This window comes from Trachinotus anak, unplaced genomic scaffold, assembly GCF_046630095.1.
Source record: "Trachinotus anak isolate AG129_WGS33_773 ecotype Australia unplaced genomic scaffold, CSIRO_AGI_Tana_v1 ptg000013l, whole genome shotgun sequence".
Classification (NCBI taxonomy): domain Eukaryota; kingdom Metazoa; phylum Chordata; class Actinopteri; order Carangiformes; family Carangidae; genus Trachinotus; species Trachinotus anak.
Window position 1 is genome coordinate 14,472,821 of NW_027273864.1, and position 22,154 is coordinate 14,494,974.

The window sequence follows — 22,154 nt, forward strand, 5'->3', positions numbered from 1 at the left end:
CGCATAGCTTCATCTCACTTATGTCAAGGTAGTTAGTTTCTGAGAATACAGAGACAAGAAATATTCATACATACAGGTCCACACTATACTAACTTAAATGAAGACTGAAGTCTAGTCATAGACTAGTCTAGTCATAACTCTTATGACACCTTAGAAAACAAAGCTGTTGTTGGATGAAAAATAAAAACAGCACAATTCCTAAGCCCTCTGTACAAGCCATTGTTGTCAAAGACACTGAATTTAACAGCAGCACTATATTGGGTGGTGTGTGCCACACCTAGCCTCTGCTTCTGCTCTGCTCTGTCCAATCATTTTCAACTTTGACCTTGCTGGTTACCTTTTTACAGTGTGTCCAACCAATAAGATAACAACTATTAATTACCTAACCAGAAAGCAATGGCTCCCAGAAAAACAGAACATAGCACAACACGACCTTAAAATCAGCCAGATTTGTAAACAGGAAGATGGCACATGTCGGTGATAAGACCCACTCCACCTTGCCTCTGCAGTGTGTCCTGTGCCTAACCAGGCTGTGAGCACAGTTCATACTGTACTTCTGAATGAGTAGAGGGCCTTACAGACCCTACCACTAATGGGGCAGAGACTGTAAGGTCTGGCCTGTGGGTGGCAACAGAAGAGAGGCCATGTTGTTATTGAAATTAAAAGTGTAAATCCCTGCATCATTGCCAGTTTAGGACACAGGAAGCTGAGGGGGTTTAAGATGCCAAACATTAGCCACAATGTCCCAGGTTCATATCCAGCCAGTTTTAGCAAAATTAAGTAAGTTATTAGTTTTAAAGGTATTCTCTCATGATGGGTTAGTGGAAATAGAAAAAATGACTTTTAAACATCACTTTAAAGTCCTGAATTATCAGAGTTATTGCTATTCATCCCAGCTACCACACCAGTTTCATAAGAATTAATCCAAACTGCAGGCTATTGTGATATTTCACTGCGGATGAATGTGCTGGGGAGAGCTGCAACGACCGGTACATTAATCATCTAATAGAAAATGAACTAGCAACTATTTTTGATTATCAGATAATTGTTTTTGGCCATTTTAAGCCAAAATGCAAATGCTGGTTCCAGCTTCTTAAATGTGATATTTGATGCTTCTCTCTGTCACACGATAGTTACCTGAATATCTTTGAGTTTAGGAGTGTCAGTCAGTGAAGACTTTGACAATGTCACCTTACTATATGAGAAATTATTTAGGACATGTTTTAATTTTTGGACATTCAATCAAAAGTGAAAATATAAAAAGTAGTTGCAGATACTACTACCCCTTGAGCCACACTGTTAGCACAGCTAAAATCAGTCCCACCACAAAAGGGTAAGTCATGAAATTACTGAGATATTGATAACAATAATCAAATTTTGAGCAAGAAGTTGGGAAAAAAATCACACTCAAATGAAGATATAACTACAGATAATTTAACACCACAACAACAGCTAATAACCACAATAGCTAACTAGCATAACGGTTCTGTAAACTATTGTTACTGTTGTCACTAGATGTTGTACTACACCAACATCTCCGACCAAAACACCCCCCCCCCCCCCCCCAAGTCTCAGTCAGCAAGGTGTTCAAGAAGCCCTGTGAAAGCAACCACTTAACACACAAGAAACAAAACTGAATAAATTTACCTTGTATATACTTCAGCAAACAAAACACAATCTGCTCCACAGCAGTGATAGCCGTTAAGCTAGGTCGCTAAAGCAACATTGGCCGGAAACAGGCCGGAAAGTTAGCAAACGTTTTCAAGCCTTCTGTGTCTGGACACTGATGGGTGAAAACAGATGTAAAATCATGTAGCCATCACGTTACTTACACATGGAGGAGACGAAAAGGCAGTTCCTTGTCAAGCTGGAGCCCTTTAGCGGCTCATAGGGTTTTCCATCCATCTTGGTAAAGGCAGACTCCACGGTCAGAGTGGGCGAGACATTCAGCCTCATGGAGACCGGGGGAATGACACTGATGGAGCCCGATGGAGCCCGATGGAGCCTGATGGAGCCGGTAGAAACTTTACCAACTTTATCCATGTTTTTTCGCGGGCCACCATCCCACCGAGATTTGAGCCGGTTGCTCCCATCTGGTCTTATCTTTTTTGCTTTTGTCAGAGACCTTTGGCCACAAAAACTTGGTTACTTCAATGGGGTTGATTCTGGAGAGTGGCTCAGTGTGCAGCCTGTAATACTCAGGGACGCCCACTTGATGTCTGGTGTGGTTATGTGTGATTTGAACAACTTCAAGTTAAGCCCACTTAAGATTTAGGCCCCTCTCTTGCAGTCTGCAGTGATTCTACTCATTTTTTCTCAATATGTGCAGTAATGGCAATTATTCATCATAGAGAAACAGGCTTAAAAGTTTTTTTTGACTTCTTCCTCTTGTGTCCAGCTGTCCGTTGTCTTCACACGATCTGCCATCTTGCCAACATCATCTAGTTTTGACATCTCCTGTGGTTCTGAGTGTTTTAGACAACTTTGAAGTTAATGCCCCATAAGTAAATTATGCCCATTTAAAGTTTTGCCTCTCTCTTGCAGCTTACAGACAAAACCTTCTCCTTTCACCTGAGCACTGCATACTGCACAGTGCCATCTTGTGTCTGGGTGGTCCCAGTGTCTGGACAGGGCCAACATTTAAGAGGGGGGACTTGCAGGCACTACCAGACCGGCTTCCAAAAAAAACAACTGAGAAGCTCTGATTACAACACAGGAGTGTGATTTCGTTCTCTGCTCAGGACACCATTACTCTACTACATCTTTAAATAGAAAATTGTTTGCTGCAACATTATTGTCTAAAATCTTGTTTACAAAACCTTTACAACGACATGTTGATGCCATCTTAATGTTACACAGCCCACTCTTAGACTAGATCAGCATGGGAGTTGTGTTTCTGGTCACCTGGTGCAAATAAGCGAGTGTGGTTGTTTAGCTCGCTTTCTTCCCCCCCAGTCTTTGTGGATGCTGGACAGTAATGTACATTTTATCAGTGCTACTGCCTGTTGTTATCAATGACTGAGTAAAAACTTTTTTTACCATAAGGTGCGGTATGTAAAGTCAAAACTAAAACTTATTAGACAACCTTATATCACCATAGGGCCACAGAATACTGTGAGCATAGACTCATGAAAGCAACTTCCTATATTTGTTAATTTACAACATTCAGTTATTAATGAACAGAGCACACAGTTGTTCAATTCCCTTTTATTGGTCATAATATGTCTGAACAGGTATAAAAGCATACAACTATAAAGGATCAAATGCCACGTTTTAGCACATTTTATCACTTGCTTTAAAAAAAACCCATAAAGGGACTTAAAAGAAACACAAAACAAAACAAAAAAATCAATAAATTATGTGCAGTTTGCGCAATGTACTCTACAATACCTCTTATAAATCTTTTCCCACCAGCATACATGGTCAGTTCTCTAGCATTCCTTAGATATCTCATCTAAATATAACAAGGCTCCCAAATGCTAGATTTTTCAGTGGTTTATGATGCATGATCTGTCTTTTGTGTCTTCAAATTGTCTCACATAATCAGAATTTAATAATAATTAGCATAACTAACAAAAAACAAATTAGAAAGGTTATATTCTAATGATTTAAAGGTGCACACAAACACTGAATGCTGACTGAAAAAGCTATTTCTAAATATTATCAGGATGTTAGGTATTTCTAATGGAAAAAAGTACTCAGAGTCAAGTACTGTGTTAACAAATGCTGTGCTATGTACACTTCAGTTTTGTGACATGGATGTTGTTATGTAACTAAGAGTAAAGCTGAGGATGGGTGATACAGTGGTTTGGTTTAATATACATTACAGATGCTTACTGTAAAAGGCTTCCACAGGATTGTGGGATCAGGCAGTTTAACAGCGCCGTCTCATCATCAAAGATGGTTGTGCCAGCAAAGTGGTTGAAATTGTTGTCATACAACAGTAAATCCTCCTGTGGGGCTTCGGCAAAGTCAGACAGCATGACATCAGGATGACAGGTTTCCAGAGGTGAATCCAGAGGGTGAGGATTTCCGTTTTGTTCTAAATGCAGAGGAAAGGACAAGAGAAAGATACTGACTCTGTCATGGCTGTGTTGTTTATCTTGGTACTGGTTTCACTGGGGAAATGAGAGTGACAAAAATGTGTGGGCTCAGCAGCCAAAAAAAGTGAAAGAAAGTAGAGACTTACTGTAAGAGAGTGGAGAACAGTATGATTTGATCTTACACAACCATGTCATGAATTGCATGCATTGTTAGTACACTTGGTTGATGTTTAATGTTTGTTTTTTCTTTTCAGGTTCTATAATTCATTTAATAGCTCATTGAAAAGTACTTACTGAAGCCTCAGCTGAAGCCCAGCGTTTATCCCTTTTTTAATTCCCAAATGAACAGTTCAACATTTGGGGAAATACATATCTACCTCTGGCAGATAGTTAAATGATAAGATCAATACCACTCTCATATCTTACCATTAAATGTGAGGCTACAGTGAGAAGCTGGTTAGTTTAGCTTAGCACAAAGCCCAAAAACAGGGAAACAGGAAGTTTGGCTCTGTCTAATGGTAACATAATCCATCAACCAGTACCTCTAATGCTCGCTAATTTACATGTTAATGACTATTTCTTGGTACTGAGCAGTTAGAGACCAGAGGAGAATTCACACTGTTACTGGTTGTGGCCAAGAAATAATTCAGCATATAAAAATCTGCTTCAGTTTTTTCTATGAATTTAACAAACAAAACTATTACTGTAATTTGAAAAAAATATTTCCTGTGGTTTGAAATGTCACCATATAATAATCACTATAATTATCATTATAATTATTATTATTATACATTATCTTTAATTTCTATGATTGATCATCATTGATCAAGTAGTTGTTTTTTTATTATTTATAGCCACATTTTGTTTTTCATTTTACACTGTCTTCTAATTAATTTCAGTGGATGCACCAAGCAAAGTGTTTAAATGTTTTAAGCATCAGAAAGTAGAATCAAAAAGCTATGAAAATAATGAAGGTGTTAGAATTTGTTTTGCTGAATCCAATCACCCCTGTTGAGCAGACAACAGTACATGTGCATGCAGCAGAAGCAGCCAACAGCCTCATGAGATATAAGATCCAAGGTTCAACAATTTCATAGTTGTCATGTTCACCATTGATTTTATACGCCACAAGGCCAAAATAGAAATGGTAACACAGAGCTCTGTGATGAAGGGAGAGTGATTTGTCTGATGGGGTTTTTAGCTGCATGGGACCGCGAGGAGAGCCATGACTCACCAGCTGCCTCTCCACACAGGCTATTCACTAGCTCCAGGCCTTCACCCTGTGCCATGTCACAGGACATGGGTGACTTAGCCTCCAGTGTGTTCCTACATGACCAATGACAAATAGTCATTACAACCAGTTGCTCATGACATAAAAAAACCCATGGGTATACTCCTGCTTAGATGAAGTGAGTGCATTTTCACTTTGTCATTTCTGTATAAATAGCACATTTAGAATATACGGGACGCTTCTGTTTTGATTCAAACAAACAACATACCGTAACTATGCCTGGAGAAACTGAATGATATACTTACTCTTTTGAGACAAACACCAGCTTGGTTTTGATGTACTTGATATAAGGACTGTCATCTGAAAGGGAATGAGTTTGGATGTGATTTAATGTGTAATATTCCTCCCCAACACAATGAATGTAGAGCATTTTTATCCGTGACTACTGCAAAGCAAAACACCATTCAGCTTAGATCAACCAACATAGCAAATGATAGGTAAATTGTGCATTTTGACATATTCATTTTCCAAAACAACATAAGTGGCAAGCAAAAGTATCTGCAAAAACACTTGGTGCCCTTACGTCCAGTCTTGTTTGAGTAGTATTTTCCGAAAGCCTCGTCTTTAGGGGTGTTGGGATATAGATAGAGTAGAGGATTTTCTGGAATATTTTCAGCTTCTAAGATCTGGAAATTCCTAACGATTTCATGGAAGGGGATCTGGATAAGGTCAACTTTGGTGAAGGGCTGGACTGTCTTTATGTCAGGCTCTCCTACAATAGACAGAAAGAAAGAAATGTGAGTATAATCTGAAAAGGGATATGTCTGAATTTCTGACTACCATGCAACATTTACAAAATACTTTTTATAATAATTATGAAATGCAAACATCTCACCTGTCGAAGTGATGTCCACCCAGGAGAAAGTGATTCCTCCAATGACACTTTCGCTGAAGCGTAACAAGAACGTGCCTCTCTGTTTTTTCTTCAGGAGAGACTTCTCTTTCCCTTTGCTCACAAAACCCATGATGAGGCTACAGCACAGATAAAAAAATCTTATTCCAACAAAATGTTTCTCCCATGTCCCAGAAATTAAATGCATGAGCCAAAATGCTCTGTATTAAACCCAGATTTAAACATTTGAACATACCCTTCTCTCCACAGGTCCTCAAGGTATGTTTTCACCATCACCAAGATGCCATCAAACCACACCCAGAAAGTGTCAGGGGTATTCTCCTGTTACAGAAGTGGTAGAAAAGGTCATTGATCACACCTGAGTGCATTCATCAACAATAAACAAACAAGACAAAGACTCTAAAGGCATGCTAGTGGTTCTGTGAGGCTCGGTGTCTAATCTTCGTTGCACAGAAAACCAAATTGGAAAATGGATAAAAGTTGATGTATGCAGTTTGTTTGTTTGTTTGTTTTTTTATCCTCATCAATAAAAATGGTAGTGGTATGGAAGTGTCTATCAGCTAACCTGGTAACAATGTTATTATTAATGTTAACGTGCTAATGTTTAACAGGTAATGCTTACCAAATTGAGTAGTCGAAAATTCGTACCAACAAAAAGCACATGATGGGAATATCTTTAAATTTGCAGGTTCTGGTTATAAACCATGATTTCCAACAAATGGATTTGACCTGATGATGCCAGTAGAGGAAAATTCATGGAATAACCAAACAACAATTCATCTTGAGGGGTGGAATGTGCAAATAAGGGCAATCCATCCAAAACCAAGTTGTCAACCTCATGAAGTTAGAGTGAAAAGCCAGTGGACATTTTGAGTTGAGTGGTTAGAGTTAACATTAATCCCTTGAGCCATGCTGAATAATATTTTTGAGGATTTGGTTTTCTTACCTTGCTAAATTTTGACCAAGCCACTTTGCAGGTGTCATAGTTCAGGTGCTTTCCTGGTGGGATAAAAAAAAATATATGATGCATTTCACTCACTGATAAAACATACTTACAACCCATGAAGGATGCTGAATTATACTGTGCAATCCTCAGCACAATCTGCCAAATCAGTATGAATTGTTCACAAGTCCTGCTGGGTGTCTTCATAATTCCAATCAGATAGCATTAACACACACACACACACACACTTTTCCACCGGAGACGAGCAACAATTATAAATATAAAGCCTGAAGGTGTTGTGAGAGGTTACATGCAGCCACAATTTTCAGCTTGTTAGCTTGACACTAATGTGTCTTTACTCACATCTAAAGTTTATTCTGAATGATACAAGAAAAACTGAATACAGAAATTTAAAATTCTTGGGCATCCTTTGTTTGACTGGGGGAGAAGATTGTAAGAGAGATTTTCCACTTTTCCCAGTGGTTAGGGTACAATATGATCAGCTCTACTCTTATGAGAAACTGGATTAGTAAAACAGCAACTGAAAACCTCAACTCAACAACTCAGTAAGTGATTTTTTTTTGGTTAATCAGTGACAAGATACATTCCTTCCAGATGGTATCAAAAAGGTCCAAAATACATTATGATTAAAAGATTTGTAACCATGTTTATAAATATTAGAAGTGCTACTGAGGCTTGAGATATATTTTTCATGTTTAAATGTAAAGCCAATCAGCCTTAAAATGCATTTTAGCAACTTGTGTCAAAATCAGACCAAGGTGTCTCCTGATATCATGTCTGACTCACAGATGAATTTATAGAGAAAATACCATAAGAATAAGCAAAGAAAAGGAAATAAAACTGGAGATAGAAGCAGGATTTACCAAAAAGTCTGTGTGCAATCATTTCTAGCTGATCCTCATTCAGGCCACGTTTAGTGGCAGAGAGAAACTGCCAGCTCAACGTCTCTGCAAACTGGGGCCAAGCGGCTGCAGGAGAGTTGGCAAAGAACATGACGTCCTGGAGAAACAGACGCATGTTAACAAATGCACAGAAAATTATTTATGATTAATAGAAATTATTTCTGAGCCTTCTCACAGTATTAAAGTACAACTCCACTATAAAATATAAAATACTGCTCAGTGTGTGTGTTAGTGATGTTAATTTCTCACCTTGGTGTCCAGACTGAGCATGTTGAACCAGAGGATAGACGCCCAGGCACTCTGCTGCTGGCTGGAGTTGGAGATGATGACAACCGGGAGGGAGGAGGCCTGTGTTGGGTGCCAAGGAAAAACAATAAACACAGGGATATGATATGTAATGTTTCTACTTATACTTGTGTAGGTTCTTGATTTTTTTATAAAACAAACCACATAAGAAGAAAAAAAGAAACTCCACCTGCAACTCGACTGACAAGCCTTTCAGCTCAAATACAGTGTCGAAGAGGATGATATGCAGCTCCTCTGTAACGCTGAGAGGAATCTGCACCAAAACAAACAAACACACACACACAGAGCTCATTATTTGGTTGTTTGCAACTCAAACTGTGAGCAAAGATGGTATCTTCAGGACTGTTAAAGTCAACTCACATCACTGACTCCTTTGCTGCTACCTCCAGACTTCTGCTCCTTCAGATTCTACAGAAAAATAACAGTACACAGAATTTGTCAAACAACCTGAGATTAAAGGATGACTATTGTTGTTTGGAGGACTTTGAATCTGTTTAATATACAGCAACATGAGTGGGTTTTTTTTTCATCATTATCATTATCAATCATTATCACTCACCAGATGTCTGAAGTCAGCCACCATGCCTCCACTTTGGCTCTCTGCCATGTTTAACGCCTTGGTTTTGGTACCCAGGACATTGAAACGCCGATATCTGTGCCGATACCAGGTTTAGTGATAATTTCACATGAAATATGAAAGTTCAAAACATTTCTTCTTCTATACTGCTTGACATGATAGCTGAAGTTATAGTTAACAAAGAAACTCACCCTTTGATCTGAGGAACCTCCCTAATTTCAAGTGGGAGAAAAAAACAGAAGTGAGCACAGGTAGGCAATAAGGCAACACACTATTGTTTGTATGTGATTAAATGAAAACTAAAAGAGGAATCTCACCTCTCCATGGACACATTTACTTTCATGGAGTGGTTCAGCTCAGGAAACTTAACGAGAAGTCTGTAAATATTAAGTCAGGGTTAATTACAACTTTGGAAATATTGAGGTAATAAACTGTAAAATGCAGATGGTAACAGGAGTACTTTCAAGGTTACAGTATGTAACAAAATAAGGTTGATTAAAGTCACATGTTCGGAGAGGGTAACAGAAGGCTCTATAGGAAAGCATTACATTACCCTTTTTCTTTTATTGTGCTGATATTAGTTAAGAACTGCTCTAATGTTAATGTATATACTATATAGAGATTATATACTATGATACTCTATCCCAAATTGTAAAGGTATGTGGCATATTTCAAATGTCTTGTCCGACATGCACAACTATCATGCAAATTTGGGCATGTTTAATTATACAAACTGATACTGATTACTACATCACAAGTAATGCACTGGTAAAAAAAATCCTTCACAAGAGTCTATACAGTACATATGGATTATGTTTCAGACTACTAGCTAAAAGTAAACATAAAGATTGCCTGCAGAGGCACACTGACCGGGTCTTGACAGAGAACTGGACATTTGTGCGGAGAACCAGAGGTCCTTTCCCCTGAGGCATGGATGGCTGAGTCTCAACCACAAAGGAACTACAAGAAGTAAAAAAAACAATGTTAGTAAATTTTATAAGGATACCATAGGAGAGCAAGAGAACATGACAAAATTCGCCTTGAAAGACAGACCTCTTGAGTAAGTCTTTCAGGAGAGTATCTGCTCTCTTCTGCAGTGCAGGTTTCTGGGCCTTCACAGGGTCATTGTCATAGGACACTTTTCCTACCAGCTCTTCCAGCTTACTAAGAAACTCCCGCACGTGGAACAGACACTCTGCCACACAGGTGAACCTGCAAAACAAGAGTAAAAGAGCAAAAAGGATGATGTTAACACAGGTCATGGAAAAAATGAGAAAAAATGATAACAGTGCTGGTGGAACTGGAAGTCTTACATGTTGGCTATGAGACAGTTTCACAAATTTTGTCAAATTAAAACAATGACTGCAGGTTTTTTCCCAGTGTAGCAATTAACTTACAGGGGGATTATTTATGTAACTATTGCAGTAAATGCCAAAGATTAAGACTAAAGTTGAGCAGATAGAGATGAACATACCATTTTTCTAGCTGATCCAGGCAAACATCATCTGGAGCGCCTATGCAGGCTTTCTGCTGCCTCCTCTGCCACTCCACTAGCTCTTTCTTCACCAATAGTTCAATCAGGTCTTCAGTCTTATCCAGGAGCTTGTTTAGGTCTGACAGTGTGCTCTAACACAGCAATTGTACGAAAGACAAACAGTTTAGGAAAATAAATAGACTGAAGAGATGAAGGTGTTAAGAATACTAACTCCATACCTTTCTACATTCATTCAGTTTGTTGACGAGAAACTGAAGAACTCTCATTTGATTCTTCTTCACAGCCTCATCCACCACAGCTGTACAACAGTTTCCACAGCAGGATCACAGTTTCCATGTAAGACAGACCAAAACAAAAGAGAACCTGAAGCTGTGATTCAGGCCACATTATTACTAATCCTCAGAGAACATCATCAGAACATGCAAATATAACCAGAACCTTTTTTCATCGGCTTACCTTCCATCTTGTGGGTTTGGTATTTAAAATCAAACTCATCTTGCTGCTCCTCCAGACATATCATTGTATGTTCCATACACTATATCCCAAAAGATCAGAGAAAAAACATAATGGTTGAACTGTAATGTTGTTCCATCAAAGCACAACATGATAACATAAAACAACATAATCTGCACCTGCACTTCATTCCTGAGGCCCGCCATTTTACGTTCAATGTCTTGCTGGCTGCTTGTCTCCATGGCTTCCTGCTCTACATGCAAAAACTGGACCTGCAATAATGCAAAAGAGTAGGAAGAGCAGGTAAAAATATTTAGAGTTTCAGACATGATACTGGGCAATCATGCTATAAAACAAAGAATGATCTTGAGGGAAAGTGGCAGTTAAAGCAATGTAACTTCCTGGTGGAAAATCTTTAGCCCACATACTGAGCTCCGTTGTTTGCATTCAATACATGTGGGCCTTTTAATTAACTGAATCGGTTTTTCAGAACAACTGAAAACACACACAAAAAAATGGCCATCCAAAAATGATTAGAACTCAGGTCAAACAGTTAAATCTTGGTTTCATCAGTCCACAGAATCTTGTTTCTCACAATCAGAGGCCTCTAGGTGCTTTACTGCAAACTCTGAGCAGCTTTAATGCGTCTTTCACTGAGGAGAGGCTTCCATCTGGCCACTCTGCCATGAAGCCCAGAACGAGTGCTGCAGTGTTGGTTGTCCTTCTCAAAGTTTTTCCCTTCAGCCAGATCGATCATCAGGCACCACTCTTGGTCTCCGCCAATTGCTCAGTTTTGCTGAGCAGCCATCTCTAGGAAGAGTCTTGGTTTTTCCACAATTCCTTCACTTCAGTATTATGGAGGCCACTGTGCTCTTGAGAACTTTCAGTGCAGCAGAAGTTTTGCCTTGACATAATCCTGTCTCTGCAGGTGTGTGTCTATCCAATTCATGCCCCATCAACTGAATATACTAGACAATCCAATTCAGGAGTGAAACATCGCAAAGATGATCAAGAGAAATGGGCAACTGAGCTCAATTTCAAGGGTCTTTTTTTTTTTTGCATAAGGCTGCAACACAACAAAACGTGAAGGGGTCTTATATATATATATATATAGGCAGTATTGCAGACACACAGCACATCATCTATTGGTGGCTGACCATTAAGTTATATGGGCAAAAACAACCTTCCCCGTCCATGTATTCAGTGATTATTTATCAATAAAATATTTGCACGTAAATCAGCCAGGTGTCAAGGTGTATAGTGACAGCTGTGTAACTGTTATGAGTAGCAGGGTGTGTCCCATCTGTGCCGTAAATGACAATAACTTAATTTTGTTGCCCCAACCTGTTCGGCCAGATCAGCACTCTGCAGGATTTCCCTCTCTTTTTCCAAAAACCAGAGGATTGTGCTTGCCAAGGCACATGGGTCTTCCAGGTACCTCTGTCAGGGAAGGGAATGATATGGATATCAGAGTTTGAGTCAGTTATTTAAAATTATTACCACAACCAGGAACTATGATGTTGGTAAAGGTCTCTCTCTAAAAACACAGAATACCTATCTTAGCTTGTTTTACAAGCTGACCATTCACCCAGGAAGTTAAGTGAAAGTAAAAACCTTTTCCTTGGCTCATATAACATTCACATAGTTATTGAACCAATGTAAAGGATGACCAGAACAATAACAAATGTCCTCATGTTAACAATGGATATCTAAAATTCAAAACAAATATGTGGCTTAATGGTAATTTTGTTTTGCAAACTGACACCATACATTTATTTCTGACAAACCTGAAAGTTCTGTTTATAGCGTCTAATGTTATGTTGCAGTAAGAATGACTCTTCCTGGACAAAGCGGCTGTGTTGGATATCCAGATTCTCCAGCAGGACCTGTAACAGCACCACAGCCAGGTCATGGTCCCGTGCTGCTCGCTGCCTGAAGAATAAAAAATGAGATACAAGCAATATGTTTTACAAACAGGATCATTTACTTTAATCCTTGAATGACTCTAGATCAGTAATACAAGATGTGGGTAGAATGCTATAAGGGGCAAAAGAGGCAGAGCTGCCTTACCACTCCTGCTTCTCTATCCAGGTAGACAGGTAGTGCCGAACATCCATAGGTAAAGCATCTCTGTCATAGAGCTCATGTAACTGTTGTCTGTATACAGCAGGCAGTTGCCTCAGTCTGTCCCACTGGGCCATCCTAAGGTCGATCAGGGACACACCAACATGCACACAAACCACAACCACATTGTGTTTACAGTAAGAGTGTCTTTCAAGAATACCGCTGCACTGAAAGACACAGATGACAGGTTCACATCTGATCACCACAGATCTGTAATCGACAGCTGAAGGAGCACAGTGCAAACAAGCAAGACTGATGACAGATGATCTGTAGCTGCAAACTATTCATTACTGTTTGATATGTAATAACTGCCAATCCTGCCACTAGGTTTTTAAAACTGCACTTCAGTAAGTTCAGACCGAGCTTACTTTATTTGTATGTTAGCTAGCTGTCAAGTCATTTACTGACATTTACTCACATTTACATTTACTCACCTTTCTTTATGCTGTCAGTCCCCTTAGAAATGTCAAGCAGCAAACTACTAAATTAAAACAAGCGCATAGCTAACTCCGTAGCTGTATCTCTTTGTTAAATGTCAGCGCAGCAAAACAACGAACGGCGACCAGGCTGAATGTGATTTCCTTCTGTTATGTTTTACCTAGGTCTCTATTTCATTGGATATCTTCTTTCCCCCCCCCGAGTCGTTCTTCACAAGCTCGCCCCGGGCGCCATGTTGGCTCTGACACACTGAAGTCGAAGCGGCCAAAGAGCCGAAATGTCCGCGTTCCATTGCACAGTTTCCTCTCAAACTCGGAGCTAACATCTGATTGGTCGAGCCGGACACAGACCGACGCACGCCGTTGGTGCATTTCCACGTCAGTCTGCAGAGGAGGGCGTGTTAAACAAAATAGAAACTTACCGAGATGTCTGTCTGAAAATTTCCAAGAAATGACGTTGTGAAAGTGATGAAGCCAGCATGTGACGCACCGCTTTGAATACCTCCAAAGCAAATAAACCGCAAAACAAGCTGTCTCTCTGCATTTCCCTCAGTACCGTGCTTTAGTAGAATTTGTGGTATTTGAGCATTTCCATTTCCGCTGTTGCTCCTCTGCGTTCATCGAATAACCTTTCTTAGTCGTTGCCTGTCCTTTTCAGATTAGCACGAATTATAATCACCAAAAAAAATTATGATAACATAATTACATCACAGGAGTGCTGTAGGGACAGCTGAAGTTAACAATTATTTTCATCATCAATATGTATGACAATTATTTTCTTGTATTATTATTTTAGTACTATTGTTTAATTGTTTATTTTTTTAGTGTACAAAATGTCAGAATATAATGAAAAACAACATATTAATATATTCAAGTTGAGTTTACTATCATGGAAAACAGGGAAGAATGGAAAGTATTCACATTTTGAGACGCTGCACCAGTAAATTTGGGGGATTTTTACTTTAAAATGACTCAGAGAATTAATCATGTATCAAAATTGTCGCCAGTTAATTTTCTGCCACTGATGAATCATTTCAGCTTTAGAGTAGGCCTACTGGTTTGGCTCTGGATGCAACTGGGGAAGTGAATACAGTGGGGGTCAAAAGGTGCACAACTAGTCTAATTTTTGTTAATTTCTGTTAGTCTTTTCAAGATGAAGAATACAATTGGTATGATCAAAAATATTATGCACTTTTGTGAGAACAATAGGTATCTGTATTGACACTGACAGCATATGATAGCGGAGCTAAAATAATATTGCTTCTCTAAGTGTGTGTGCAAATCTTCACCTGACCTTCACTTCTCCTGATACTGTAGCTGGTGTTCGGGATACTCCTCATACCCCCTCCCCCTATCTCTGACCATTGAGAAAAAGTCTTGCTGTTCCTTTATCTTATTCAGCAATGGCATATGTGTTAAAGTTTGGCAAACAAGTAGTTTGTATGATGTTCGTTGAATAACGCAATTTTAGGGGAGAGGCACGATATGGCTAAGGGCACCTATCATTTCTTGAACCCCTCCTTGTTTGTTACACAGTATAAAATAATGTGTAATGTAATCCTGCTGCATGTCTATAAATGATCCTGGAGTTATCTTATATTTTCCTCCTTTTATGACTTTATAGAATGTAATGGTGGCAGTAAAAAGTATTGATATGGTGTTCCTAATAAAGTGTTTACTGAGTGTAAGACCATTTAGAGACATGGTGTTTTGAAATTTTGCATGCGAGTGGCTTGGTTGTATTTGCGACGGATCCACCAGGGAGAAGAAAGTTAGATATTGACCCAAACTTGCCTAATATTAAAAAAAAACAAAAACAAAAAAAAACTGGATGCATAGAAAATATATTGTATGTAATATAAGGTATGCTCAGAATAAAAGGTAATTATAGTTTCCTTTACACTTATATTTAACTTGTAAGATTCAAATATTTGTATTTGCCTATTTTACATTCTGGCCAGTAGATGTCACACTGTTAACATGAAGCATCAAGACATGAACCTTTTCTTAAATTACTTTGCTGGAATGGTTCAGTGCTTCGTGAAGCTTCATCACTAGTTTAGAATAACTAAACATCAGTAATAGAGAGAAGCAAGGGAGAGAGAGAACAGCCATTACTAACCACTAACTTAGAAGTTAACAAATATATATAAATTTTTTTTTTTTTTATAAAGGATTGACTGAAAAAATTTTGCAAAAAAGGTGCTTAAGTAAAACAAGTGTGTGTTTAAATGCACAGCACTTAATTAGCTGCTGTACAGAGAAACTTTAGTGTAATGAGACGAGAAGGTCGACCAGTGACACCACAATACAGCTTGTTGGTAAATGGATGTAATACAATATGTAGGCTGTAGGACTGTAGAAACTCCCACTGCAGCATAGCACCCTCCAAAGTGTTTGTACTAGTCATGAATTGTGTAGTGTTTTCAAACCATTTTAATTTGCATTCCCTACATTTTTTTAGCTTTGCAAAATGTTCTCTCTCTCTGTAAAGTTGGTCCCTTCAGTGTTGGTCTTCACGCAGTTGTCGAAATCTTCACATTCTCAAAAGTGATGCTGAGAGACTCAGAGCACATGTCGGCTGCAGAGTTCAGACTCCATGTAAATAAATGTGTAACTGATGGTTACTGCTTAAACACACAAAGGATTTTTTAATTCAACCAGATGTTTGTTTTGTGTTTCATGCCTATAGCTCCCCACACCGGCTCAACCATGATAACTAACTACCGTATACAGTTCCTGCCTTGGTTACCTCAAAAATAGACATTGTTATACATATGTGAAAATTTGAGAAATTTGAAAAGGTTATTTTCCCAATAGACAAACAGACAGGTTATAACATTATTGACATTACATTTTAAATTGAATCTCTTTTCTACTCTCTATTACTAGGAGGTAGGCTGTGTGTTCTGCACTGCACTTATCTGATCAAAAAACAGGTTGTTCAGCTTCCTTATCTCTTTCTACTACAGTTTGAGAGTTAATATGGTATGTCGCACTTACATATACAGTGGATATAAAAAGTGTACACACCCCTGTTAAAATGATAGGTTTTTCTGATGTAAAAACAATGAGACCATGATAAAGAATTTTCAAAACTTTCCCCACCTTTAATGTGACCTATAACCTGTACAATTCAATGTAAAACAAATAAATCTGTCAGGGGGACAAACATAAAGAATAAAAAATGTATAATAAGCTGGTTGCACAAGTGTCCACACCCTTAAACTAATACTTTGTTGAAGCACCTTTGACTTAATCACAGCATTCAGTCTTTTTGGGTACACACCTGCCATCAATTGAAATGACTCTGATTAACCCCAAATAATGTTTAGCTGTTCTAGTGGGATTTTCCTGACATTTACTCAGTTGCATCCTCCGGCAAAAGCCATGGTTCGCAGAGAGCTTACAAAGCATCAAAGGGATCGCATTGTTGAAAGGTATCAGTCAGGAGAGGGGTACAAAAAAATTTCCAAGGCATTAGATATACCATGGAGCACAGTGAAGACAGTCATCAAGAAGTGGAGAAAATATGGGACAACAGTGACATTACCAAGAACCGGACGTCCCTCCAAAATTGATGAAAAGACAAGATGAAAACTGGTCAGGGAGGCTGCCAAGAGGCCTACAGCAACACTGAAGGAGCTGCAGGAATTTCTGGCGAGTACTGGTTGTGTACTACATGTGACAACAATCTCCAGTATTCTCCATATGTCTGGACTATAGGGTAGGGTCACAAGACGGAAGCCTTTTTTTTTACAAAGAAAAACATCCAGGCTCGGCTACATTTAGCAAAAAAATACATCAGCTCTCCCAGAAGCATGTGGGAAAACGTGTTATGGTCTGACGAAACCAAGGTTGAACTTTTTGGCCACAACTCCAAAAGGTATGTTTGGCACAAAAACAACACTGTGCGTCACCAAAAGAAGACCATACCCACGGTGAAGCATGGTGGTGGCAGCATCATGTTTTGGGGTTGTTTTTCTTCAGCTGGAACAGGGGCTTTAGTCAAGGTGGAGGGAATTATGAACAGTTCTAAATACCAGTCAATTTTGGTCCAAAACCTTCAGGTGTCTGCTAGAAAGCTGAAGATGAAGAGGAATTTCATCTTTCAGCACGACAATGACCCCAAGCATACATCGAAATCAAAAAAAAAGAATGGCTTCACTAGAAGAAAATTCAAGTCTTGGAATGGCCCAGCCAGAGCCCAGACCTAAATCCAGTTGAAAATCTTTGAGGTGACCTGAAGAGGGCTGTGCACAAGAGATGCCCTCGCATTCTGACAGAACTGGAGCGCTTTTGCAAGGAAGAGTGGGCAAATATTGCCAAGTCTAGATGTGGCAGGCTGATAGACTCCTTCCCAAAAAGACTAAATGCTGTGATTAAATCAAAAGGTGCTTCAACAAAGTATTAGTTTAAGGGTGTGCACACTTATACAACCAGCTTAGTGCACATTTTTTATTTTTTATGTTTTTCCTCCTGACAGACCTGTTTGTTTTTCCATTCAATTGTACAGGTTATAGGTCATATTAAAGGTGGGAAAAGTTTTGAAATTATTTATCGTGGTCTCATTTTCTTTACATCAGAAAAACATCATCAAATCATTTTAACAGGGGTGTGTACACTTTTTATATCCACTGTATATGTATACTCATATTTGAACAAAGAGAAAAGTTCACAGGACAGCACTTGGAATGAGAAGTGAGATGATGACATATTGTCCATCAGCTATCATAAATAACTTCACTGTTAGGGATGATCACCTGGGCTTGCGACAGACAGCTTGCTAAAGCACACCAGTAACTGATTAACATGGCCGATTTTGATTTTTTTTCTTTTTTTAAACCATAATAAAATCCATCCATATTATATTATCTTGTTCAGTGTGCTGGAGCCTGTCACAGTATGAATTTGGCAAGAAGCAGGCAACACTGTGAACAGGTCACTGGTCTATTACAGGACAAACACACACACACAGACTGTCAAACACACTGAGCCCACCAAATTTACATGTCATATCATGTGGGAGGGCAACACACAGAGACAGAGTGAATGTCCAAATTCTACCGAGAGCTGTCAGTTGTGTAACTTATCATAAACATAAGTGCTCCTGACTGCTGTGTTTACCTTTTGTTGTACACATAGGAAAGAGCGTGTAGAACTGTTTGGAAAGGACGTCGAGGTTAAAGAGGCAGACATTGTCTTTTTTACTTACATTCATCTTTATGCCTGCAGGGGAATGGCTTTACTTTCCAAATCAGCTTGAAAACACAGAACCATCAATAACCGTTTAAAGGTCATTTTCTCTGTTCTCATTAATCTCCTTCGCCACCTTTCTCGTGCATTTAATATGAACAAAATTTCCTGTGGCGTTGCCCACTGTTACTCTTGAACAAGCAGTCTGATTATATACTAAACCACCACACTGGCAGCAAACTGTATGCACACACATTTAATATACCCTTTATTAACATTTAAAGAAAAACATATAAAACAATAACATTTAGTTCCCAGTCTACTGTCCCTGCAATTACACCAGAGGTGAGAATGTGACCTGACAAAAGGTTTTGATGGGAGGAAGAAAACGACAAGAGTGAGGACGGACAGAAAACAGAGGGAAAGACACAAAGTCAAACTTCTTGAGGGTTTAAGGGCTTAGTTTCCTGAGACCAGTTCTTGTTGCTGCTTAATATGATAAATTGTTTGACTATTTTATCTAATTTACACAAAACACAAATACATTTTCCTACAAGCAAATGTTGACAGCATACTTTCTGAGGTTAGCTGCATATTGTTGCAGATTACTGACCTTGTTTGCACGCTCTTATGTGCAATGTAATCTACTGTTCACCTAACTGTATTTTCCTTTTATTTTGTAGGTTATATAGTCATCCTCTAAAAAAAACGAATTTACTTAAATTTACAGACTAAATGAAATCAACTGAAATCAACTTCATAAAGAATAATTATTGTGTTAAACTGTTTAAATGAGATTTGTGTGCACAGTCACACAAACAAAAAAAGCTTTTTTGCCCTTTCAAGATGTGATTCTGATAATCCACTGAGTAAAACAATACTGTGTTTTGTTTTCCATATAATCTACGTCATATTGAGTCTGGTAAACCAATTTGTTACTCTTCAGTCATGTCGGTTAACAAACACTGATCCTGTGTCTTTGTTTAAAAAAAATTGGACTACTTAAAACTTCACAGGGTGATTTATTGATCCTTCTGTCTACTGGATGGTGATGACTCCCTCCTCCCAGCTGAACTGGTTCACCAGCACGTCGTCTTCCTGCTTCATGGAGTTGAGCAGATACTTGACTCCAGCTTTCACACCGGTCTTCACCCCTGCACCCAGAGCATAACCTGCCACCCCGGCAGTCCCCCCTGTGGCAACTATGAGAGCATCTGTGCCCAGGTCAACAGCGCTGAGGATGGCTCTCTCCTTGGCTGTTTCGGAGCAGTTGACTGAGGCGTAATACACTGCTGTGCCAAGGTTGTACAGGGTGCTGACGGCAGGGATCCACTCCACTACGTTGTACACACGCTCCTCGCTTTTGTTGATGCAGCTCCTCTGGGGGCTGCGCTTCATCCGTGGTCGACCTGAGGCAGCAGGGATCGAAACATCCTCCTCTGTGCTACACTGACGAATCCAACATTCAGACCCTGAGGAGTCAGGCAGGATACGACTGCCTTTCTTCAGCACTGCCTGGTACATGCCAGGCGTGTGCAGTCCACTGCTGGTCACACCAGCACACAGGACTCCCAGTCTCTCACAGCTGTTCACAGCCTCCTCCAGAACATCTGTAGCTCCCTCCACAGTTGTTCCGACCAGCATGGTTCCATTCACTCGGGTCCAACCCTCACAATGTCCTTCCTGCTTAGACGTGTCTTGTCCCACCATCACCAGCTGCTGGATGTTAAACATCACAGCCTCTATCTGCCGCCCTGTTTGATCCCTCTGTGATGATGCTGCTGCTGATGCAGGTGCTGGTGTGGATGCTGACCTGCTCATCCTCCCCTCAATCAGACCTTGCACCTCCATCAGGAGCTCCTCTGTGTCCACTACTCCAAGCAGGTCGTACAGTTTCAGCACCAGGGTCTGTGCCTCCTTTGAACATCCTGCCACCACCAACACAGGCACTAGAGAGAGACCCAGCAGCTCCTGGGGGAACATGGAGGTCAATGGGTCGTCAATGGTGCTGGCAGACAGAAGCTCCGCACAGCTGACGTTGACTTGAATGTGGAGATGATCTTGAATCTGCCCCTGAAGCTTCGCCTTGAGGCCTGATATGATATGTTTGGCAGACTGGACTCTGTCCTCTTTTTGCACAACCACTGATAAAGGACCAGTCTTTTCAGCAGATGAGAGACCAAGCTGGAGTTGAGGTCCCAGGAAAGACTGATGATCCTGTTTGGTCATTTCCTCCAGCTCTCCATGGAAGTCAGTTCCTAGAGGCAGAGTGTTCCTCTGAGCCAGAGGAAGCGGGGCCCTGCACAGAGCCTGTTCATTCAGCAGGAGCTGGATCACAATCAACCACTTCAACTTGGAGGACATCATTCCTCTCTTGTTAGAGCTCTTTTCCAAAGCCACTACACTAAACACTAAACAACAAAGAAAGAACAAGCCCACAACATCACAAAATGAGTCCTCATTGTATTCACTGAACAAAAACAGACTTGACATAAGGTTTTATTTGCTTAATGTGCTGTTAATATAGACTGTTTATATTATTCTAATGAAGAAATTAATTGGCTCTTTGAAGCTGCATCAGGCTTGTTTTTTTTTGTTTTGTTTTTTTTTGTTTGGTACTGTTTTTAGTATCACATTTAGTTATTTATATATGTTGTATAATTCAAGAATTTTTGAAACAATCTGCTTGAAAATCTAAAAAAGTCCAATGTAGAGTTAAATGAATTCATTACATGAGTAGGTATCTTAAAATCTTGAGCAAGAACATCTATAAATGAAGCATTTCTCCCCCTGTGACTTGTGAGTGAAAACCTACTGCAGTGTCACGGTTTACTAGAGGAGAGAAGTAGTGAAACATAAGGAAAACACTGCTCCACACTGCAAAAATCTATATCTTAAAATATTTGAATTTTTTGTTTTGCCATGCTAGAAAGCCTTGTCATTGAGCTGACACATTTGTGCATGTCCTATTTTTTCCTAAACTGACTACAACTAAAAATAGACATGTTCTTCCACCCACAACTTCATAATTTCATTGCATCTTTTGGTCCTGTGACACCTATTTGTCCTACACCTACCTTAATAATAATCAGATCTAGAGTCCTGGAGCCCAGAGTAAAGCAGTGCAACCAAGATGGCTTCAGCATGTAGGATGCGCTTTGCCTTTCCCTTTTTCCCCCTTTTTCTCAAAACATGCATAGCGATCTTCTTTCTCTTTGCCTCCAATGAGAATCTCCTTCTTTACACATGACATCCCACAGCCCTCCCTCTGTCTCATCTGTCTTTCAGCTCGCTCTTCTCTTTGGCCTCATTGCTCAACAGGGGGATCAAGGCTTGAATATTGATTCACGTGGGGAAAGTCCATGTGTTCTAAAGAAGTGTTGTTTGTCTGCCCTGCTATCCTCTCATTGCCCCATCCCGCCCCCCCCCCCCCCCAGTTCCTCTCTCCTACTCCCTCTCTCACAGGCAGTAGGTTTTGTTTTTGACCCAAATACTTGAAAGAAATCTCTCCTC

General features: G+C 39.6%; 2 protein-coding genes across 3 annotated transcripts; both read right to left on the reverse strand.

The window, feature by feature from the left end:
- Positions 1-3,191: 3,191 nt before the first annotated feature.
- On the reverse strand, positions 3,192-13,672 carry stat2 (signal transducer and activator of transcription 2). 2 transcript variants are annotated; one of them, XM_071493261.1, is made up of 24 exons: positions 13,443-13,668; positions 12,955-13,086; positions 12,672-12,816; positions 12,229-12,324; positions 11,064-11,156; positions 10,888-10,966; positions 10,650-10,729; positions 10,411-10,562; positions 9,990-10,148; positions 9,807-9,896; positions 9,254-9,313; positions 9,128-9,148; positions 8,919-9,012; positions 8,720-8,767; positions 8,529-8,612; positions 8,303-8,401; positions 8,015-8,150; positions 7,134-7,186; positions 6,423-6,508; positions 6,170-6,306; positions 5,858-6,046; positions 5,580-5,634; positions 5,278-5,369; positions 3,192-4,042 (listed from the first exon to the last, which is right to left on the reverse strand). In XM_071493261.1, exons 2-24 carry the CDS (start codon positions 13,083-13,085, stop codon positions 3,834-3,836), a joined length of 2,388 nt encoding a protein of 795 aa, XP_071349362.1. In that variant the 5' UTR covers position 13,086; positions 13,443-13,668; the 3' UTR covers positions 3,192-3,833. The 2 variants fall into 2 exon arrangements, with proteins under 2 accessions (XP_071349362.1, XP_071349363.1); XM_071493262.1 differs by lacking the exon at positions 5,278-5,369 and having other exon boundaries at positions 3,847-4,042; positions 13,443-13,672.
- A 5,971-nt stretch (positions 13,673-19,643) lies between these two features.
- On the reverse strand, positions 19,644-21,855 carry apof (apolipoprotein F). Its single transcript, XM_071494541.1, has 2 exons — positions 21,719-21,855; positions 19,644-21,052 (listed from the first exon to the last, which is right to left on the reverse strand). Exon 2 carries the CDS (start codon positions 21,006-21,008, stop codon positions 19,680-19,682), a length of 1,329 nt encoding a protein of 442 aa, XP_071350642.1. The 5' UTR covers positions 21,009-21,052; positions 21,719-21,855; the 3' UTR covers positions 19,644-19,679.
- Between the last annotated feature and the right edge of the window lie 299 nt (positions 21,856-22,154).